This window comes from Tachypleus tridentatus, chromosome 4 (genome assembly GCF_004210375.1).
Source record: "Tachypleus tridentatus isolate NWPU-2018 chromosome 4, ASM421037v1, whole genome shotgun sequence".
Lineage (NCBI taxonomy): Eukaryota > Metazoa > Arthropoda > Merostomata > Xiphosura > Limulidae > Tachypleus > Tachypleus tridentatus.
Genome location: NC_134828.1, coordinates 45180807 through 45200810, shown reverse-complemented (window position 1 = coordinate 45200810; position 20004 = coordinate 45180807). Strand labels below are relative to the sequence as shown.

Genomic DNA, 20004 nt, shown 5'->3' with positions numbered 1-20004 from the left:
TTAGGCTGTGTAAATGATGCTCTTTTTTTTTAATCTGTCAAGTCAGTCTTTGCTATCCATTATCATAGGGCAATACCGATTTAGTAACTTAAGAGATAATTTTTTCTTTCTTGATAGTTGCTGTAGCTGATGATGAGAACATAAGTCTGGCTTTCGTCAAACTTCTTGATGGTTTCCAGTTTTGTTGTTACTGAGATGGGTTGTGTCTCAGTGTTTTGGCTTACTGCTGGCACTGGAATCACTTGCAGTATGCTTTACTAATCATTTTGTATTTAAGGGCAGAGTACAGTCTAAATAAAACTATATAAGTACATTGGTTGACACCTTTCATGATCCGAACAAGACACTGGAGATGTATGAACTCTTAGCACACGGGCTGGTCAAACTGAAGTGTCATGATGTTTCAGTAAGTTACATTCAGAATATAATTAAACCACTTAACTACCTTGATGTACGAACAAACTTGACAAGAAACCATAGATGATAATGCAGCTTTTAATATTATATAAATTTTAAGTTCTTAATAATATAAGAAAAATATTTAAAAACAACTTTAATTTACCCTAGTGTGAGAATTTGAATATTTGTTCTTCAGTTATTTCCTCTTTTGAACTTCCCCCTTAAACTATGAAATGTTATGTAAAATGTCATTAATCTTCTAAATCTTTATTTTCTATGCTTCAATCATATGGAACTTCAGAGCAACCAATGAAAATGCAAGAACCTCTTGCCACACCCACCCTCAACTTGCTCAAATTTACAAATTGCTAATACATTGTTCTGAGGCTAAGTCTTATTGAATTTATAAACAACAGGAAGTCTAGAATACAAATGAGTGATAAAAGTATGATTCATCCCATATGATATTACAGATAATTGATAAATTTAGCTAATTAGATAGCCAGAGACTGAGATATTTATCTCAATGACAAACTGGGTATATCTTGCTTTAAACACAAATTATTGTGATATTATATTTTTCTTTCTTTCTCTCTCTCTCTTTTGAAGAATAATATCAGTTTCTCAACAGATTTTCCACTGGTCATAAATTATGTTGTGATAAATTTGTTATACATTTTGCATGTATTTCTGAGAAGTTCAGCATTTCTAAAATCATACACCAGTTTAAAAAATTATTTTTGTATTTTTTTTAGGTACCAGAATTTCAGTATTCAAGGTGTGATGATACAAAATTAAAAAGAGGTATTAGTGGTGTTTGCCATACAATTTCAAACCTCTTTGCCTCCAAAATATCAAAGAGGCAACAGTTTACAACTGAATACAGAAGACCGATGGTATACTTGTAGTAAGTACACGTGTGAGCTTTTTGGATTTTATTTGCTCTAAATCTTTGTAATTTTTAGTCAAGTGATATTCTGTACATTTAGTGTTTTAATATTTTTTAATGTTTGGTTAGTTTTGTATTTTGGCCAAAGGTACTTAAGGGCTACCTGCATTAGCCATCCCTAATTTAGCAATGACATACCAAAGAGAAGACAGCTAGTTAGTTACCACTCTTTTTATCAACAAAGAGTGTAATGGATTTTAATGTTACAACATCCCAATGGGTAAAAGTATGAACATGTTTGGGGACAGGGATTTGAACCCATAACCAACAGACAGTGAGACAAACCATGACCATAATTTCTTTTCACTATGGGCTTGGTTGAATCAGCCAAGTTTGTGACTCCAAATTTATCTTTATAGTTTCACCACAATAATTTCTAATACGTTTTGTGTATCTTCATAAAAATTATGTCAACTGTGAATAATGATTGAATCATTTGTTGAGAAAAACATCATTTATAATGAAGTCTTTTTCACTGCAAGAGTCTGTGAATGTGTAGAATCAGAAAATTGACTACTGTGGGTGCATCACTCATCTGAAATTTAAATTTAAACATCATAAATAAACGTGAAACATTTTGATCAGTAAAACTAGAATGTATTTTGTATTATTCTACCCAAACTCTGTGTGAGGTTTGTCAATATGACCAATCTTGTAACCATTAAAATAAATCAAAATTATCTTTTTTGTTTTTCTATAATGATTTCAGATTGTAATATGAAATTACATTTGTTTATTCTAAATAGCCTTTTTTGTAACAATGTTATTGCTCTATAAACTAAGGTTAACTAATATGCCTTCCAAACAGGTTGCAAAACATTTGGAAAACATGTAGCTCACATTATCTCAATGAACTACATAATGCACACGAGCTACTCACAGATTTCTTGATTGAGGAAAAAGTGACTGCAATCACAAAGTAATAACCGCCACAGTTGTCGTGTTTGTGTATCTCCTCCTTTCTCTTCTTGAGGATTTATCCTGGTGATATGATCATGCCAACACCACATTAAGCATCCATTTGTTTCCCTACTCCCCTTAATAACTGGATCTCCACTTTTCCAGGCACTCCTATGAGATACATGCAGTTTCTTCATGATTTTCTCATTTCTTGTCTCTTCTTGTGAATTATTTGTACATGATCTACTCTGAAAATTCTGCACTTGTTTCTTACATTGTTTCCCCACTTTATTCCGACCCTTTTCATGCCTCGTTGGGACGTGACAATGATTTTATATTCTCTGACACATGCTCTGTTTGAATTATTGGCTTCTAGACATATTTCCATCTCCTTACCTATGGTCTCCATTGTTCTGTTTTTAATATCATTAGTGTTTTTCACAGTCTTACATTGTACTTATGCTTACTTTACCCAGACCAGGCTTCTTTTCTAAGACTTCTGTTACTTGGGATGGTGATTGTACTTTTCATCCTATTTCCCTCCCTCCTGTTTCTTTCCTATATACTCATTTAGACTCATCTTCTGCATCTTGTCTTGGTGTTATTTGGCACTTACATATTTTAAGGGCTTTTGCTATTTTTTTATTCTACCGTTGGACAGATCTGTTGTTTGCTACTATTACAGTGTGGATAAGCCTTCAATTTGGATATTATTCCCTGTATGTGGATGATTCTCACATGTCTTTCATACATTATCTTTAAAAACCTGTTTTATTTCTTGCTGAGTTTTAACTCTAAGCTATTTTTTTTTCAATCTTCACACTGCCTTTTCTTTTCTTCTTGCTTTTTCAGACTTTTAAAAATAGTCTCATGTTACTAGTAAAAGACCTTTCTGGCAGGTATCTGATGAGGATCTTGATACATCCCCAGGTCTCCCAAGTGTAAATTCTTCTTCCTTTGTTCAGATTTCTAGCTACTAGGGTGGTGAACATCAGAGAGTTTCTCATTCATTGTGATACTGCTTGTATAGTTTAGATCTGTCTCCAAACAGCCCTGTTGCAGTAAGAGTGTCAAGTTGATTTTAGGTGAACCACACACCGTATGGTCTGATTGTGCCATAACAACACTACACATCTGGGCTCACTGATAACTTGTGTGCTTTGTTGGTTATGATGATATTTCATTCATCTCTGTGATACATAGGGGTCTTTTGCCTTTAGTTGGAGAATAGTGATCAAGATTAGATAGTCTCCCATAGATTAGTGCCGTATAGAGCCCTTGCTGTTAAGTGCCATACTTAATTTTCTTTCTGTAAGGATCTCATATAGGTTTAATGTTTGCATCAACCTCTCCACCATTTTATGTAGGTTTCCATATGTTTTGTTCATACAGAAGAGATATCGTCTCAGCAGTTAACATTTTTGTGACCTGAGAATGTGTTTCGGATGGACACTCACCTGTGATAGATTCCTATCCATCCTCCTCACTTCTGGTGTTTTTTCTTCATGCCTCTTGTAAGAATGACATTATTTCGAGTGCAAGTGTTTAAGGGGAGATGTTGTGCAAGAAGGTTGTGTTGCTCTTTTATTGGTGGAGAGGTAGAATTGTAGGATTTCATCATGTTCAGTTCATGTTAAATGTGATTTTTTAAATGGTGTTAAGCAGAAAATTTGATAATATCAAGGCTTCTTATTGTCTAAAGTTGTTTACCTTGGGAATTGAACATTGAAAATTGGGAATTCTAAAGGATGTTTGTTAATACAAGAGTATGAAAACTAATGGTGTGCTTTAACAAAAACATTGTGTATACTGGTGTATCATAGAAACTAACTTGTTTTCATTTGAGTTTGTAAGAAGTATGGGATTTCATCTTTTTATATCAGTCAAATTGTGCACTGAACCTATGCTGCTCAGGTATACCAGTTATTGATTAATTCTGATGTAATTATAATCTGTGACTAGTGTTAACGGGCGATAATTATCTTGTTAATTACATATGATAGGTTATATTAAACGTTTTTTTTTTTATGTAAATACAAATATAATACTTTCATCATCTGTTAAGTTGTAGTGTTTTGAAAGATTTTCAGTTCTGCCATAATGTTTTATGTTCCACTTTCTTTTATAGCAAGTTGTTATTGATGACTATTATAAACTGGGAGAAAACTGAAAACATACTGATTCAGAAAAAGCTGTTTGTTGTTCACAAGAATCGTTAAACATGCGCCAGTTTGATATCACGGAGTATAATATTACATGTAACAACTGGCATTAGTGAACTACCTGTCTGAAAGAAACTAAAACCATAAACAAGTTTTCTTCATGGTTGCATTTGTTTTAAGAGTATTGCAGTTTACAGAAATCTGTGTGAAACATGGGCACTAGTGAACTACCTGTGTAACTGAGACCAAAAACAATTTCATATAAGATTATATTTATAATATTAATGAAGAAACGGTTATTAACTGATTGATTCTTATGACTTAGCTCTTGCAGATACTTAGGTTGGATAGCTTAGAATCAGTATCCTTACTTGATTAGGATGGATGCTGCCCAGACTTTAGAATGTTAAAACTATTAATATAAGATTTTATAACTTGTAACTTGTTGCCATAGAAACATGAGTGTGCTATATGAGTGACAGTTACATGTCACTTTGGTTAGACATGAGTAGTGAGTGATATTGAAGTAGCTTCATTTCCTCTAGTATATTAATTAAGAATTGGGGATGGCTATACATAACTTTGAAGTTTTTACACAGAATTATAGAACAATACAATCTTTATTATGAGGTTCACTGTGGCTCATCTTTTACATTTAAATTCTCTGGGAGAAGATTTTGTAAGTTGTTTTGAACATGCATCCTGTTACTTTGTTAGAATTTAAATTTCTGCTTTAACATGACTCCTTAGTTTGAGAATGTATCAAATCTAACTTTCAACTTGCAACACTAATATAGATTATTATAAATTTTTTAAATCAACATGAAAAATATGTAACATTATATTCTTCTTAAATTCTGTGTTAAGTTTTAATTTATTTTCAGTTAGTGATAATACATGCATGTAGTTGCATAGTATTTTTTTAACCATCTTAACAGGATGTTGTAAGTGTGGTGAAGATGGACACATGTCATGAGACTGTCCTAATGTAGGAGGGGACAGGAGAAGTAAATCTGGTTGCTTCAAGTATGGTGAAGATGGACACGCCTCATGAGACTGTAAAAATCCTGACAGAAGTTGGACATGATGGTAAGTTTTATGTAAACTGTTTTGATGTTACTATATACTACTATATTTTAGGAAGTCTGTAAAGAAGTTGAAGGTTTACTTGTAAGAGTAATGCATGTTGAAAAAACGATTAAAGAAAACCTGATATGGAACTTGCTCTATCATCAGTATTTAACTTTCTAACATGTTATGCAACAATTAGCTATAGAAAAACGTGAAATGAAGTATACTTTTTCCACTAAGATGGCCCTCATTGTGGATCCCTTCATGTGGTGATGGGACCTCCCAGGGATGGTTTTGATCTTTCAGTTTACCTCCTCTGGGATCTAAACATCCACCCACGTGTTTGCCACATGTGGCGACCTGTGAAGGGAAGAAGAGGATCCTTGTAGTTGAGGGGTCAAACCGTAACACACCACTTTGGCCTTGAATTCCTTGGGTCGGTCGGCTAGTCCACTTGAGCTAGGGTCAACCAAGTGCCAGTGTTGGAAGTTCTCAATTATAAGTACTTAAAGTTGTGAGAATATTGTGTTCATTGTTTGTAACCAAACTTCTACCTGTTTTCCAGTAAATATTATCTGTGTATTTAAGGCAGTACTCAATCTGCACTGTCTATACTGACTTGCTTAGTTCTCTTCAGGCCATGGAATTGCTTCACGTTGGTTCACCACCCTGTTCTTGCTGATATTCAAAACCAACTGGCCCATTTCTCTTTAACATCTACTTCTATCCAGTTTTTCTGGATATTGGGCTACGTTGGTATTCATGGGAAAGAGCTCGCCGACACTGCAACTAAATCTATCTGCTCTGGCACTATCATCGCTATGCCTATTCCATACATGGACTATGGTCCTGTATTCAAGATTCGCCTGTGCCAGCTGGCAGTCGACTTGAAGTGAACAATGAGAAAACAAGCTTTTCCAAATAAAACCCTATAGTGGATTTTGGCCACTTTGCTTCCGTAAGGTTCGGAAGGAGGAAGTTGTTCTTACTGGATTGGTCACAGTTTTTTAACACATCGTTTCCTTTTATCTGGAACTGATGCACCAAGGTGTAGTTTGTGTAACACTCAGATTACTATAAGCCACATTGTACTTTCTTGCCATCGTTATGACTCTCAACGACGGAACTATTTTAAACATGTTCTGTCCCAAGGTTTTTCCATAACATTAGACAGTGTTATTGGTGAAGGTGACACTGTCCACCTTGATAATGTTTTTAGTTTTTTAACAGCCATTAATCTTTTTAATGTCATTTAAGTGTTTTATATTTCTTCATTTAATCTTTTTTATTGTGGTTCCATTTTAAGAGTCACAATCTCTCTAGTTCGATTTTAAATTAGAAAATGGCCGTAACATTAAATTCCAGAACTGGAAAGGCCAACTTCAGGTGACTAATGCTGCTGTTTGAACTACCCGTCAGTCGTTCTGGCCAGTTTTTATTACAATTTTGCTTTTAACACTTTTATTACCTACTTTTTGATAGTGGCTGTAATAACACATAACCCAGAACCAGGACTAGAAAGGCCAAGTTCAGGTGACTGACGGTGGTTCTCGTACTTACTTGTTAGTCTTCTTGGCGGGTTATGGTAATTACCAGTATGCTACATACAGCTCGTTCGACTTTTGTTACTGTAGTTTTTCTCTAAATGTTGTAGACTAGATGTAAACATTGGTTTTATGCTATTTATGTTTTTACTTGCTGTTTTGTTTTACTTTCATTTGTTTTTATGAATTTTACTTGTTTTCCCGGAGTTGGGCGCAGATAGTCTAGCTCCTTTGTGCCATAAAATACTAAATCAGCCAACCAACCACTGAGATATACAAAATTTCCAGATCTTAGCACATTGTAGTCAGACTAGTAACAAAACAGATTCTATTTCCACAAACAAATCTTTAGCATAAATAGTTCATAAAAAAATCTGATTCTTTGTATACAAAATACCTGTAATCTTTACTAAATACCTACCTATTTTGTGAAGATGTGAACGTTGTGTCAAAAGTTAGCATAAATACTTGACATGTGCAAATGTGTAGAACTTGTGTATATTATACTTAGCTTGTAGGAAAAGGGTTAAGTTGTAATTTCCTTTTTCATTACTACTAGTTGCATCCAGTTGGGGATTAGGCTTGAGTCAAATTTTCTAATTGTTAACTTGTCTTTTCCTCCAATATAGGTTTTTCTGTTGTGTCCTTTATTCTTTTCTTTAGTGGACTTGTAAGTTTGATAATTGTTTTTTAACATGTAAGTTCCTTAATGGTTTTGTATGTCAAATGTTGTTTATTAATTTATATTGCTGTACTTCATGACAATTCTAGTGGGCTCTAAGTTCTGTCTGAAGGTTTCTACCTATAGTTCTGCCTTTTCCCCTGGTATATTTCCTTCCTTCCTCCTCTTTGGGATTATTTTTCTTCAAAGATTGGTCTGTTCAAGATTTACTACACAAAGGGGCTGCCAAATGGGTGTTACTCATTCCCCTTGAGTGTAACTCTCATCTAATTGTTGTCCCTCAAAAGATAGATGTTTGGAGACCTGCTATAGAATTGTCCCAGTTGAACTTTTTAACTGAAGTCACTGTGCTTTATCATGGAGTATTATCTCTCACTTCAGGTTTTTTTTTTCCCCTGAAACTCTGAATGATCAAATCATGATGGTTGCTTATCTTCAAATTTGAACTGTTCTTGTGTCATGCTGTTTTCTATGGTTCATCCAGTAGGCTTGTTTCTTCCATTTCCAGGTGCTACTGTTTGGTTCTTCTTTGTTTCCTTGTTTTATGAAGTGGAATAATGTTTCTTTGGTGGTTTGGGTGGGGGGAGCTTTCTTCAGTTCCCAAGAGATTTCTGGTTGGTTGTTTATTGAGGAGACTTCTTTCCATTTGATATATCCTGGAACGTTTTGCAGTTGATTGGACTCTGTATTATTTCCTCCTGCTCCTGAGGGGCCAGGTGGTTGTGGTCCAAACTGATTATTCCACTGTTATCAGCTATATCACTAAGCAAGGGGTAACTAAATTTAGATATTTATTTTCAGACAATGAATCTTCTTCACTGGGCCTACTAGCACTACCTAGTAGTCTTCATTTATGTATCTGTACTCAGATCAGACTCTTCTTCAGAGTCTTTCTCCCCTTATCCAGACGACAACTTTTTCTTTCTCACTACCCTGTATTGGCCTGCTCAGACATGTTTTCCTCTACTTTGTTCTTTACTGGAGCAAACATCCCCTGTCCTTTCCTTTGTCTCAGTTTCTCCTCTCACAATTGCAATCAGATATAGTTCATACCATTGTCACTGAATTCCACTTGCTCATGTGGCTTTTGACGAGTTCCTTCCATCAGCATGGACTTGCTCATCATCTTTCTTTTTCCATTCCTTTCTTCCTTTCTCCTTGTCTTTTTACCAGAGGCAGTAGTTTTCTTCATATTTTGGTCCATTTGCTGTGGCTTTCATCCTTTCTGTCCTTTTGTATGTCTTATTTACCAGTTCTTTGCCTGATTGTTTGATCAGAGTTTTGTTATGTGAACTTTGGGATACAAAAGTTCATTTTTGGATTTAATGAAAATTTTAGTAAAACTGTACACTTTTGTATTAGATGTGAAAAAAACTTTTCTTAAAATTTTATCTGAAGATGCTGAAGTCTACATTTTATTGTAACATCCATTATTATACATAAAATGTGATGTACAATTGTTATTAAAATTTAGTGCTTTAGCAGGTATCTGGGATTTGCATGTAAAAGTGCAATTGCACAACATCCAATTTCTTAATTGTAATGTGAACTTTCCGAACTACATAAAATTGTTTGAGCTGCATGGTATAATAGCTCCTGGTTGAAGAAAGTTGAAATAGAAACAACTCTCAACCAAAATTAAACTGATGAATAAGGAAGCCAAAAGAAAATATCAAACTTGCTAGTGTGTGAAATAATTTGCCCCAGAAAATCTAAAGTATTATTCATTATTCAGGAGACATGAATTAAATGTATAATATGACCAAAGAAATTATATTTAGTTGTCTTATTCTTGTAAATTAATAATTTAAACCCCCATGGCCGATCTTTTATTTTTTTGTTATTTTGTGAAATTAATTTGCTGTATATGTGAATCAGATTTCACTTTGTTAGTATTTGTAAGATGCAATAAATTAATATGTAGAAAAGTAGGGAAAAGTTGAGTGACTACTCTGTATTATGCAGTTTTGTTTACCTGTGAAAATAAATTAATTCCTGTTACATATCCTTAAATTCCTTGTGTGGTACTAGAATTTTGTAGATACATGTGTACTAAAAATAATTGTTTATTAAAATATAGCATGTTGAAGGTTAATTTGCATTATTTGAGAAGCAAAGACAAAATTGTGCTCATTTTTGATGATATTTATCATTGGAGCATTCTGTATCTGAGTATGATCTCATATTTTTATTTTTCTATCCTGTTGTTTCCTAGTGGGAGGAAAAATTTTCCTTTGGACCTTCTACAATGCCATCATCCTTGTGAACCTCTCCAACAACTTTATTCAAGCATTAAACAGAAATTCACAAAAGTTTATCAGACTTTCTTCCATCCCATTCCCTCACTTCCAGACTTTTATTATTTTTTTTCTTTTCAGAACAGCAGGTGCACCAGGTGACATTACAGTTTTATTGAGCTGAGATAATAAGAAAATATATAATTTGAGTGAGATTAGGTTAACCTCATGAGGCTACATTTCTGTAATTTGTAGATTCAAGGTATTTATTACTCTTTGTTTGAAAATTTTTTTTTGCTAGAAAGTGTGAGTTTTATTGCCTGTAATTATAATTATCATTTTCTTTTTACAAATTGTTCCATAAAACAAAAGTTTAGAAGTATGAGTAAAAAGTTTGCGAGACAATGACAAGCTATTTTTTGGTAGTCATGAATCTAAGGTTGTGAATATTCAGTATAGCTTTGCTCCAAAATAAGCAGAGGCATTTCATAAATTAGGGAATTTTTCTTGATTTGACAGTTAATTTAAATTTATTAAAGCTAGCTTTTGTTGTTTCAACTTCAGTGTTGAATAAAGGTGTCTTCTCCATGGATATCTTGCATTCTGTTTACTGATATTGTTAAATAAGGCTTGTAAGTCACTATAAGGTGTTTAGGTTAATATGAATTATTCTACTATTTTATGGAAGAGGGACAGTTCAGCCAACCTTCTAAACTCATATCTGCTTACTATTAATAGACATGTTCTTTTGGCCGTGAATTTTATTTTTATACTGGAAATTGTGACATCCTTTTCTAGCCTACCTAATTAACACCCAAATTCAATTTAATTACATTGCAGAAGAGGGCCATCTCTTGAATCAAGTTTTATACATTTCTTTATTGGTATATTGAACTGTTTTTTTTAGTTTAGTGTTGATGGTCATTTTTACCCTTTAATAAAAATATATTCAAAAAAGATCTGTTATATCTTTCAACTGATTTATGCTAAAATATTTAGATTAATATTACAAAACACAGATTTTTTATGCATTTTTATTAAATAGAAACTGGTTTTAAGAAAATCTCCATTAAAAAGAAAAAAAGTGTGAAATTTCTCTAATCCAAGAAGGTTTGTAATAATAATAAGCTTTGAATGCATTGTATCTTGAAGGTATCTTTAATATCATTGTAAGAGAGTAACATCTTCATGAAGGGTAGTTGTTTTGGATGGTATAATCACTGTTACTTGTGAGACTATGCATATTTATTTTACAGACCAAGAATGTAAGAATTGCTAACTTCAGTATATTAAGAGACAGTTGTCCTCAGAGTTTTTTTATTATTATTATTATTCTTTACATACTCAAAGTAAATCTTAGTGAAAGCACTACTCTTATGTGAGATCAGTGGTTAACTTAATTTGAATGATTATTGATATCTGGATTATTTCATTTGGTTCATATATTGGCTAAACTTCTCTGTTAAGAGAAACAGTTGCACATCAAATTCCTTCTATAAAATGCTTAACAGTTAAGTTTCTTACTTTGATAAACAGCTGTTGTTCAAAAATGTGGTTGTATTAATATTTGGATTGTAAATCTTTATAAGTCTAGTATATTATTTGTTTTGAATTTCTGCACAAAGCTACATGAGAGCTTCCCTAATTTAGAGGGAGGGCAGCTAGTCATCACCACCCACTGCCAATGTTTGGGCTACTCTTTTACCAACAAATAGTGGGATTGACTGTTACATAATAACATCCCCATGGCTGAAAGGGCAAGCATATTTGGGGCAACGGGGATTTGAATCCGTGACTCTCAGATTACGACTCAAACACCTTAACCCACCAGGCCAGGTCTGGCCCCGTGTAGTATAATATTTTGTTAATAATGCTGGTTTTATTACAGTGATTGTTTTTGTTTTTCCCTAACCACAGCTTTAACATTGTGAATAAGGGAGATGGTACAGAGTGGTCTGGGGTGTGGTGTTGGGACTCTGTTCCTTTCCTAAGTGCTGTGCTGTGCAAATTGTTCTGCTTCTGTTAAGAATATTTAAGATATTTCTCTTTGAAATGTTCGTTGTTTTGACTTTACAGTGTTTAATGATCTTGTTGTTATATAAGTATTTTACCTTGCAAATGACTGATAATATAATCTCAAGTGTGAGCCTACCAGTGACAAATTTCACTGTTGAATTGTTTGAAATCTTCTATGTGTAAACTGGTAGACAACTGCCAGGGAAGTAAAATCAACAGAATAAAATAGCTCGTGCTCATTTTATACACTTCACTGTGTCTTGCTGATCTAGATATTTTCATAGGCACGGGTACTGGAAGGTAATCTGTCGTCTGGCCTTGATGTTTCTCTTAGAGAGCAAAGATTTCCTCCTTGCACACCTCCCATGTAAGTTAAACTTGTGCAGTCTCTTTCTGATTGTAGAGGCATGCACTTTCACATCAACAGTAGCCAGAACCTGCTGTAAATCCCGTGATGACATTTTAAAGTGTATGGAGACCTCCTATAGGATCTTGCGATCTGCTCTTGGGGGGGAACTTGCTTAGACGACCAGACCTGGGCATGTTGGCAGTTGTTTTGAAAGTCCTCCACTTGTTGACTATTTTCCAGACAGTGGAATGGCTGATTTCGGGATCTTTTTAAATCCCTTGCCAGACTCATAAGCTGCTACAATTTTCTTTCTCAAAGCCTCAGACAGCTCTTTTGCTCTCACCATGGTGCTCAATCTCACTCCAACAGTCAGGCATGTAAATCATGCAATTTAAATCATTTCATTCTTATATTGTCTATATGTGTAAGTTATGGTCATTGTGATTTGGCTTTGATTATATCCTAATTCAAATTCTAGGTTGAATACATGATATGGATTGGATATGTAAAACAAACAAAGAAAGAAAAAAAATTTAGTGTATGTGTGTGATACTTTAATGTGATCAGTGAATTGGATCCACTGATAACAGCAAATTTGTCCAGGAAGTGTGGGGTACTGTATTTAACAAGTTTTTTAGTGTATATAAAATAAGGGGCAAGTGTGTACAATTAACAAAATCTTTATTAAAATAAAACAGAAATAAACAGTTGATGTTTATGCTAAACTGTGCTTAGTTTTACAAATTTTAAAAATTTGAAAGGTTTTTTTTTAAGGTTTACATTTTTTAGTAACTGGTAGTATAAGGTTGGAGCAGCTTATACTTTGCTAAAATATTGACTGTTTTAAAATAAGGCTTTTTGTAAAATTTTAAATCATCTTATTGTCAGTTAAACATATCTTGATATTGATAGATGGATGGTGTATGTATGTTTCCTCTTATGCTCTGTTAACTTCTTATTTTGATATCCAATATTTGAATTTTATTTTGGTGAAATACAATCTAGTACCATTATTTAGACACTTCTCTTTTGCAGTAAATTAATATTGGATTGGTAACTCTGTCTCTTTTTTCACTCATTTCTCAGTACAAGATGAAAAAAGCTAGCAAACGTTGTTATTTCTACCATGAAACTTGAACTGTATCAGACACTATGTAAACCTGGGAATATGTTCTTGATTAGTTGTTTCAGTAACTTGTTTATACATGTTTTGAATATAGTTTACTGACCAAGTTTACTTTTAAAGTATTCCATACTTAGTGATCTTGAGATAATATCTGGGTATTAACAATTAACAAAATCTTTATTAAAATAAAACAGAAATAAGGGATGATGTGCAGACTGTAACAGTTGATGTTTATGCTAAACTGTGCTTAGTTTTACAGGTTTCACTCTCAGGATTGATAACTGAAATCATTTAGACTGAAACTGTTTTAGTCATAACTTATTTTACTAATTATCTTTCCCCAGAAAATATAACCATGTTTTGTCAATAATTTAAGTAAATCTCTCTATGCCAAAGAGAATGACAACTATTTTTATACTTTTGACCTTGCTTTGGTTCAGGGTTCTCAGACCATGACACAAACTGGACAACATTTCTATATCATCTAGAGCTTCAACAACAAGGAAGAACCAACAGTTGGTTCATGGAATTGGAGAAGTTGGTATGTATATGTAATAAAATATTGGAAATGAATATTACTTGTTAGTAATGGAGGATTAATAATCAAGTTAGCTGGCAACAGTTTAACATATTTATAAAGTTGATTATTTATGTACTTTGTAGCCAATGTCTTCAAAATTAGAGACTGCTGATGCTGAAAGTTTTGTGTAAAATTAAAGAAAACAAACATGAAACTGCAACAGAACCAACTGTGAAAAAACTGCATAGTAATACTTTTGACGTGTTCAATTTAAATGCAATGTTAATATTGAAATAAACCTCAAGACTACCATATCATTCATATCCCTCCTCTCCCCTTGTATATTTGTTGTTAGTAAGAATTGTGGGAAGTTCTTTCGAGCAAGTGGAGTATTAGGTACCAAATTTTTACCCTTTAAAGTTTTGTTTTTGGCAGGTGGATGAATGTGTTCTTTAAGTAATAAAAAGAATTGCAATTTACAGTATTTTTACTTTAATTTTTTTATTCACCTAAAGAGATACTGTACATTATTTATCAATAACAATGAATGTATAATGTGATTTATATTTGATGTTTTTATTATATTTAAAAGGAAAATAGGTACGTGTATGAATAATTTCAATGCGAGTTGTTATTGTGAAATATAAATATTTATGGAAGTTATCCTGTTTCTTTGTGATCTTAGAATAATTTTCATAACTTTAGATTTTTCCACCTAAAGAGAGTGAAGCACCACCCTCTTGTGAAGAAGCTAGCAGTTTGTCAGAGGACACAAGTATCTTGAAGATGAAGATGAGAAGAATATTCGGCAGAATGTAGGAGTTTCTATTCCACCACTTTTTGTTCATTCTACATGCTCAGTTCGAACAAATCGTAATGTTGGAAACTGTTCTTTAAAATCTCTGCCCACCTGTCTTGGTAAGATACTGTGTTCTACAATTTTGTGTTTTTGTAAGTAATAGCCTAAAATCAGGAATTTAAATGTATTGTAAGAATCCAGAGTGTTTTGTACATATATAAAATATTTTAAACCATAAACATTTTGGTCAGATGTGCATACCTTAATTAAGATGAGCAATATATAATGGTTAAATTAAGATAGTATGTTTAATAAAAACAAATATCTAATAGTGCCTTATATAATACACAATGGGTTTATTTGTAACTTTTTAGGACATATAATTAAATCTAGACCTTATTGTTGTTGGTCTAATTTCACGTTGAGATCCTCACCCTGTTGAACTATGCATTTATAGAAATACCATCTGCCTTTGCATCATTAACCTTAGTTAACACTGCCTGCCTGTAGTAAAACCATCTGCTTAGCAACAGAGTCTCCCTGTAGTAACTTATAGTGGTATCAAACTATGAAATCACTCTATCCCCTAAGACAGTTGCACCATCATTTTTTATTTTGCGGAACAGTGTCTCCTAACAACATTGAGCAACACTCAAACTATGATGTTGTATAACATCTCTTAACAACACGTTCTGTGGCAGCAGACAACTTCCATTGTTAAATGTTATATTGGCATAAGAAATTTCACCTGTAAAGTGTCATAGTGGCTCAGCAGTTTGCCCCTATCATTGTACCGTATGCTATGACATCATCTTTAGCAGTATATACCTCCTGAGGCAGTCTGTGCATAGAACTGTTCTGCTACTTTCACATAGTGCAGCTATTTTTGGTTATTGATTTTCATCCAGTTTTCTGATAGTTTGTATACAGAAAGAAAATGCTGAAATGTTGGAGTTTTGACACTGGTTCATTACTGATACTTAGAGTAAAGTCTTGCTAAGGAAATCTCATTTTGTGTTTTATATTTTTTTAGCCTGCTGATCTTGTATGCATCACTCCTCTAATTTTCTTTTATTTAAAACAGTATCTGTATAAAATGGAATAAGAAAATTACATACAAAAAAAAATCGGCAAAAGATTTTGTACAACACATCCTAGCTGTTCCAAAGACAATTCAGATACTGACAATAAAGTAAAATGTCTATGTTGATGTGACCTGTTGCCATCAGTCCAATTGGTGAGTGCTACACCATACTTTGAGTGTATGAAAAGCTATCAATATCATTTTCCAATATGTGTGTTGAAAAAGGCTAAGTTTCTGGGAAGGTAATACCTTATGTCAGGCATGTTATTTCTATTAGATATGATGATGAGGTCGTTGTGTGTGACAGACAGAAGCCAAACTGTGTATTCAGTCAGTGCTGTATGGAAGAAATTTTGCAGCTTTTGGAAGTAACTACTATTATAACAACCTCAGTCGAGAAAAAACGTTCATGCTTTCCACCATTGATCTCAAATGATATTTTCTTTGGAGGATAGGAGATGTTGTAGTAGAGGTCTTTTCAATAACATAACTTCAATACAAATTGGGTCAGTATATGTACAATGTAGCTGCATAAATTTCTTTTATGTGGGGAAGCAACAAAAAGGAAAGGCTGAAATCTGTAATAGAAATGAAATTAGGAAATCCAATAGATGGCATATTTACTTATTTTGACTTAGAAATTATGGGGGTGAATCTATGCAACTTTGAAATATTTTCTTCAGCAATGTTGGAGAGCTAACAAAAAGTTATGATGCACTATAATAGCAGGAATGTATTAAAACCTACCAATGTAGAAAAACCTACCAGTTCTGCCTTATCTTGTCTAAATCGTTGTTCTGAACATACTGACGGAACATAGATTTACATAAATAAACAGCAACCAAGCAATCCTTAGCATTGTGTGACATGCTACAGAGCATTTGGATAAAGATTTCATTAACGTTCATTAATAGTTTATGTGCATTATGTTATCCAGGTGTTTTGCAAAGTACTAATATGTGCATTTATATCATCGTATACTGCCATTATAGTTCAGCCTGTTGTAAGTTCGTAGACCTAAATAAGCTCCTAAGTTTACTTGAATCAAATTTTTCAGGTAAAACATTGTTTCCCAATGTTGTTATATTTATTTCCATAACTTTATTCACTATGTTTAAATGAGGAACTTCAAATCCTCTTGATATCAACTAATATAAGTATATTTGAAAATGATAGTGTAGAATATTAATGCATAAGCCATAGTTTGAACCTAACTGTGACCTGTATCATTTAAATGCATCAATATTGTAAAGTAATACATAGTTTTTACTAATGAATCCAAACCACAACAAACTTTAAAGTTTTTTTTTATTACCCATTCATGTTTCTCAAATTTTATTAGTTCATTTGTGTAATTTTTATAGTTTTTGTGCATTGAGTATGTGGTGTTTTAATACAGTAGCTTCATAACTGATGTTATTAGTAGTCATGATTAAAGAGAAGCAGGGCATAATAGAATTGTATTTTGTTTTCAGTGTGAAAGATTTGACAGGAATACATGGAAAAAACTTAGAGACAATGTGTTTATTCTTTAGGGGAAGAAATTTCTTTATTAGAGGAGCCTGGCTCCAATATTGATCTGGATGATCTTCAGATAACACTTGATGTGTTGTGCTTGACTTTACATCCTGAAATGGAGGAACTGGTAGAATGGAATAATACTGTGCGTACAGTGTCCTATTGTAGCACCCCACCAATGCCAGAGTCTGAACCTTTGAAATCTATTGATGAAGACGAGGATGATTTGTCAGCATCTCGTTCAGAGTAAACAACCTTGTTTACAGTATTTTTATAAAAACTGATGAGTACTTTAGCTTTTAACCTGATTCTATGTATGTATTTTTTACATACATATATATGTATATTTTATATATATATATATATAAATGAAGTGAAATTCTACTAAAAATTATTTTTTGTTAAAAAAATAAGGTCATCTAAAACTTGGCACTACTTTATGCAGATATTCACCTTAAGCTGCATATAAAAACATGACAATCATAGTAAACTATTACTTCACTGATGTCATGTTAATTAGTGCCTCTACCATACTGGGGGCAGGAATGCTAACTTCAAGAGAAGTTTTATCTTACTTATTTCAAATTGTTGTACCTTATTTTCATTTTTTTACTTTATTTATTTTTCATGTTTTTATGTTTATGTTTTGTTTTTTTCTCATTTTAACTTGGGAGAGCAGTCACCTTGTCACAACTGTCTGCAAGCAGTGAAAGGTGATATAGATGTGGGACATTGTGGGCTTGAGCACCCACATCTCTCTCCAATTTCTAAATTTCTAATCTTCTTATGTGAGAGTAGCAAAATGGAGGTTAAGACTGATAGATGTGGGTCCTACTTTTCAGCCACTTCCAAAACGTAGGATACAATTTATAATCCTGTGTTTAAGCTTGTACTGTAGGATCCTTTTAAAATATGCAGCATATATTTAGTTTAATTTTAATGTGTATTGTTTATGGCTTAAAATTTATGGTTATAACATAATTACTCAGAGGTTGTTTAATGCAGTTGTTCCTCATGATTTTTTTTACTCATTTGATTTATTTAGATGTAATTATTTAATTTCACTAAAATATATATATATAATATTGTGTGTGTGTGGAGGTTAAATATTTTTAGGAGCTTGTAATATCTGTATTTAAATATTTAATTTTCAGCATACAGACAGAGATTGCATGCCATCAGCTTAGTCATCTGCCAAGTTTTGAACAAGAGACCATGAAAATGTGTATTCAAAGAGTAGGAATCTTTACTTCAAATGTATAAACAATTTTATTATAGTATTAACAACTTTAATGTCACAAAACAAAAATATGTAATATATTTTTTCACACCGTATGAAAATATTTTTTCATACCCATATATCTCATCCCCACACATACCCATTTTATCTAATCTTGCTGTATTGGTTACAGGAATCTTAGAGATAAAAAAAACTTATTTGAAGTACTTGAAAACTAGGTTAAACCACTATAAAGAATATGGAAATGTGTGCCATAATAGAACAAAATTACATGTTTATACTTGTATTTTTGATATCAAAATGAAAATTGGAATTTGTAATTCTTAACAGTGAAATAGCATGAAGATACCATACCAATAGACATGGTATTGACATTGATTACAATATTTACTGCATCACTAATTTTAAAAAAATTTCTTGTAGAAGAAAATGTATTTGAAGAAATGAAAATATTTAACACTTTTGTTTGTTGTAATGGATTGATCTTCAGTAGTTAGTGTTTAATATAGGAGAAATTTTGTCTTTCTAACCTTAGCTCCTTGTTGGTATTTTTCTACAGTATTTGTCTGTGACTTGTTGGGGATAAATAAACTGACAATCTACCTGATTTAAAAAAATACTGAACCAATCAACAGCACTCTTGCTAAACAGTCTTGTACATTCAACAATGTTACTCAGTCTTAGTGAAGTTGAGCCAAGCTGCATAGGAGTCAGCTGTACTAGGATTTGTCACAATCCTATTAATGGAGAGTTGTTACATGCTCTTTGCCTGACATGAAAACATGGAGTTATTGGGAGAATAGTTTTGCAGTGGGTGAAAAATTGTGCATATAGAGGGCAGTACAAGTTAAGAAAAGCTGATATTGTGAAAAAGTGTAATAATCTGTTAAAAATACATTTTCATCATAGGAAAATGTTGATATAATGTAATGCAAGTACAAAACCAGCCTTTCCATGCTGATGAAATATATAAATTATTTATGTAAAAAATAAAATAAAAATAGCTGGTATAATATACAAGATCCTGCAATTTTTTTCTGCCTTTGTGAAATTCTTAATGCTATTGTTTTTTGCAATATGTTATTTGAAAATAAAAACATTACTTCAGGTAATATTTTATGTATTATAAACTTGTAATTATTCTTATCAATGTATATGTAATAGGGAATTAAAGTTTTAAAACATTATAGGGAGAATTTTTGTTCATCTTCTATCTTTAAGAGAAATAATATGTAAATTATTTCAGTATTGCATACTTTACATATTTTCATCTGTAGGTGCTAAAACAGATGACCCTTCCATGCTATCATTTGGGTAAGCTAGGTGAATACTAGTATCCTGTGGTAGACCCTGAGTCTGAAGAACATGCAGATCGCTCATTTGGATCTCTTGTGCCTCCACTGGGTTT

General features: G+C 32.7%; 1 protein-coding gene across 45 annotated transcripts in view; it reads left to right on the top strand.

The window, feature by feature from the left end:
- LOC143249008 (anoctamin-9-like) overlaps positions 1-20004 on the top strand; it is a 218988-nt gene that overhangs the window by 110209 nt on the left and 88775 nt on the right. For 25 of the 45 annotated variants that reach the window (XM_076498194.1, XM_076498195.1, XM_076498188.1 and 22 more), the window contains one exon: positions 13876-13976. In XM_076498194.1, coding sequence (XP_076354309.1) covers positions 13876-13976 — 101 coding nt within the window. Of the gene's footprint in view, positions 1-117; positions 407-1154; positions 1307-5348; positions 5500-8628; positions 10207-13875; positions 13977-17373; positions 17603-18035; positions 18117-18510; positions 18614-19873 lie in introns of those variants that run through there. The other 20 variants (XM_076498171.1, XM_076498164.1, XM_076498177.1 and 17 more) reach the window with 8 other exon arrangements.